The sequence below is a fragment of the Antrostomus carolinensis genome, unplaced genomic scaffold (genome assembly GCF_000700745.2).
Source record: "Antrostomus carolinensis isolate BGI_N321 unplaced genomic scaffold, ASM70074v2 scaffold36421, whole genome shotgun sequence".
NCBI classification, from domain to species: domain Eukaryota; kingdom Metazoa; phylum Chordata; class Aves; order Caprimulgiformes; family Caprimulgidae; genus Antrostomus; species Antrostomus carolinensis.
This window is the reverse complement of record NW_010292603.1, coordinates 6,105-6,965: the sequence shown is the minus strand read 5'-3', so window position 1 is coordinate 6,965 and position 861 is coordinate 6,105. Positions and strand designations below refer to the sequence as shown.

Here is an 861-nt window from a genome sequence, read left to right as displayed (position 1 = left end):
CCGATGGGAGACGCGACTGCGGTGACCTCACCGGTGGTCTCTTGGTGCCAGCTGCCAAGGATGCCCTGGCACCATCCGGTGAGGTCTGAGCCCTTCTGGGCACCACAGCAGAGGTGCTGGGTTCACATGAGCTGGACAGATGGACAGCGGAGAGCCACAGTGGCCAGAGGTGAAGGTTACCTCCATCATCGAAGAGCCAGTAGATGTCGATGGTCTTCTTGCCCTGCTCGGTCTGGAAGATGGTGCTCGCCTGCTGCTCGCCGGCCAAGGTGGTGGGGTCTGCTGAAGGGGCAAGAAGGTCTTGATGTTGGCAAGGGGCAGTGCCGGCCATGGATTAAAGGCACCACATCCCCCTGGTCCCACAGCCCTGCTCCCCATCACAGCTCAAATCCCACACCCCTGCCTGCAAACCTGGCTCCCCAAAAACAATCCTGGGAGCCAGGGGTGCTCCAAGCAATCCCGAGCCAGGACCAACCTGTGCCCAGGGCTGCTCTGCCACCGGTGCCATTCTCCTCGGGGTGCTCTGCTGCCTGGAACGTGGGGTTGACTGGGGAGGGAGGAGAGGAGCATGGGCACAGGGCAGCACCCCGCTGTCCCCATCCCCTTCAACCCCCACCCAGGAGTGATGTCCCCACAGGACTGTGACCTTTGCTTGGGGACACAGTGCCAGCTGGCACATCCTACAGCTCCAGTACGTCTCAGAGCATCCCTGGCTGCCCAGCACCACGTACCGTGAGCCTGCAGCACTCGGGAGACGTTCAGCCCTTCCTTCATCCTCATCACACACACGCCGTACTTGAAATCGAAGGCGTCACTGGAGAGAGGGAGGAGAAGACAGTCAATGGTGGTCAGCTCATGTCA

General features: G+C 61.3%; 1 protein-coding gene across 1 annotated transcript in view; it reads right to left on the bottom strand.

The window, feature by feature from the left end:
* Positions 1 to 861, bottom strand: part of SLC12A3 (solute carrier family 12 member 3) — a gene marked incomplete at both ends in the record, with an annotated part of 7,470 nt that overhangs the window by 573 nt on the left and 6,036 nt on the right. Inside the window, 3 exon segments of the mRNA XM_029087234.1 lie at positions 181 to 282; positions 476 to 547; positions 732 to 814. Of these exon segments, the coding sequence (XP_028943067.1) occupies positions 181 to 282; positions 476 to 547; positions 732 to 814 (257 nt within the window).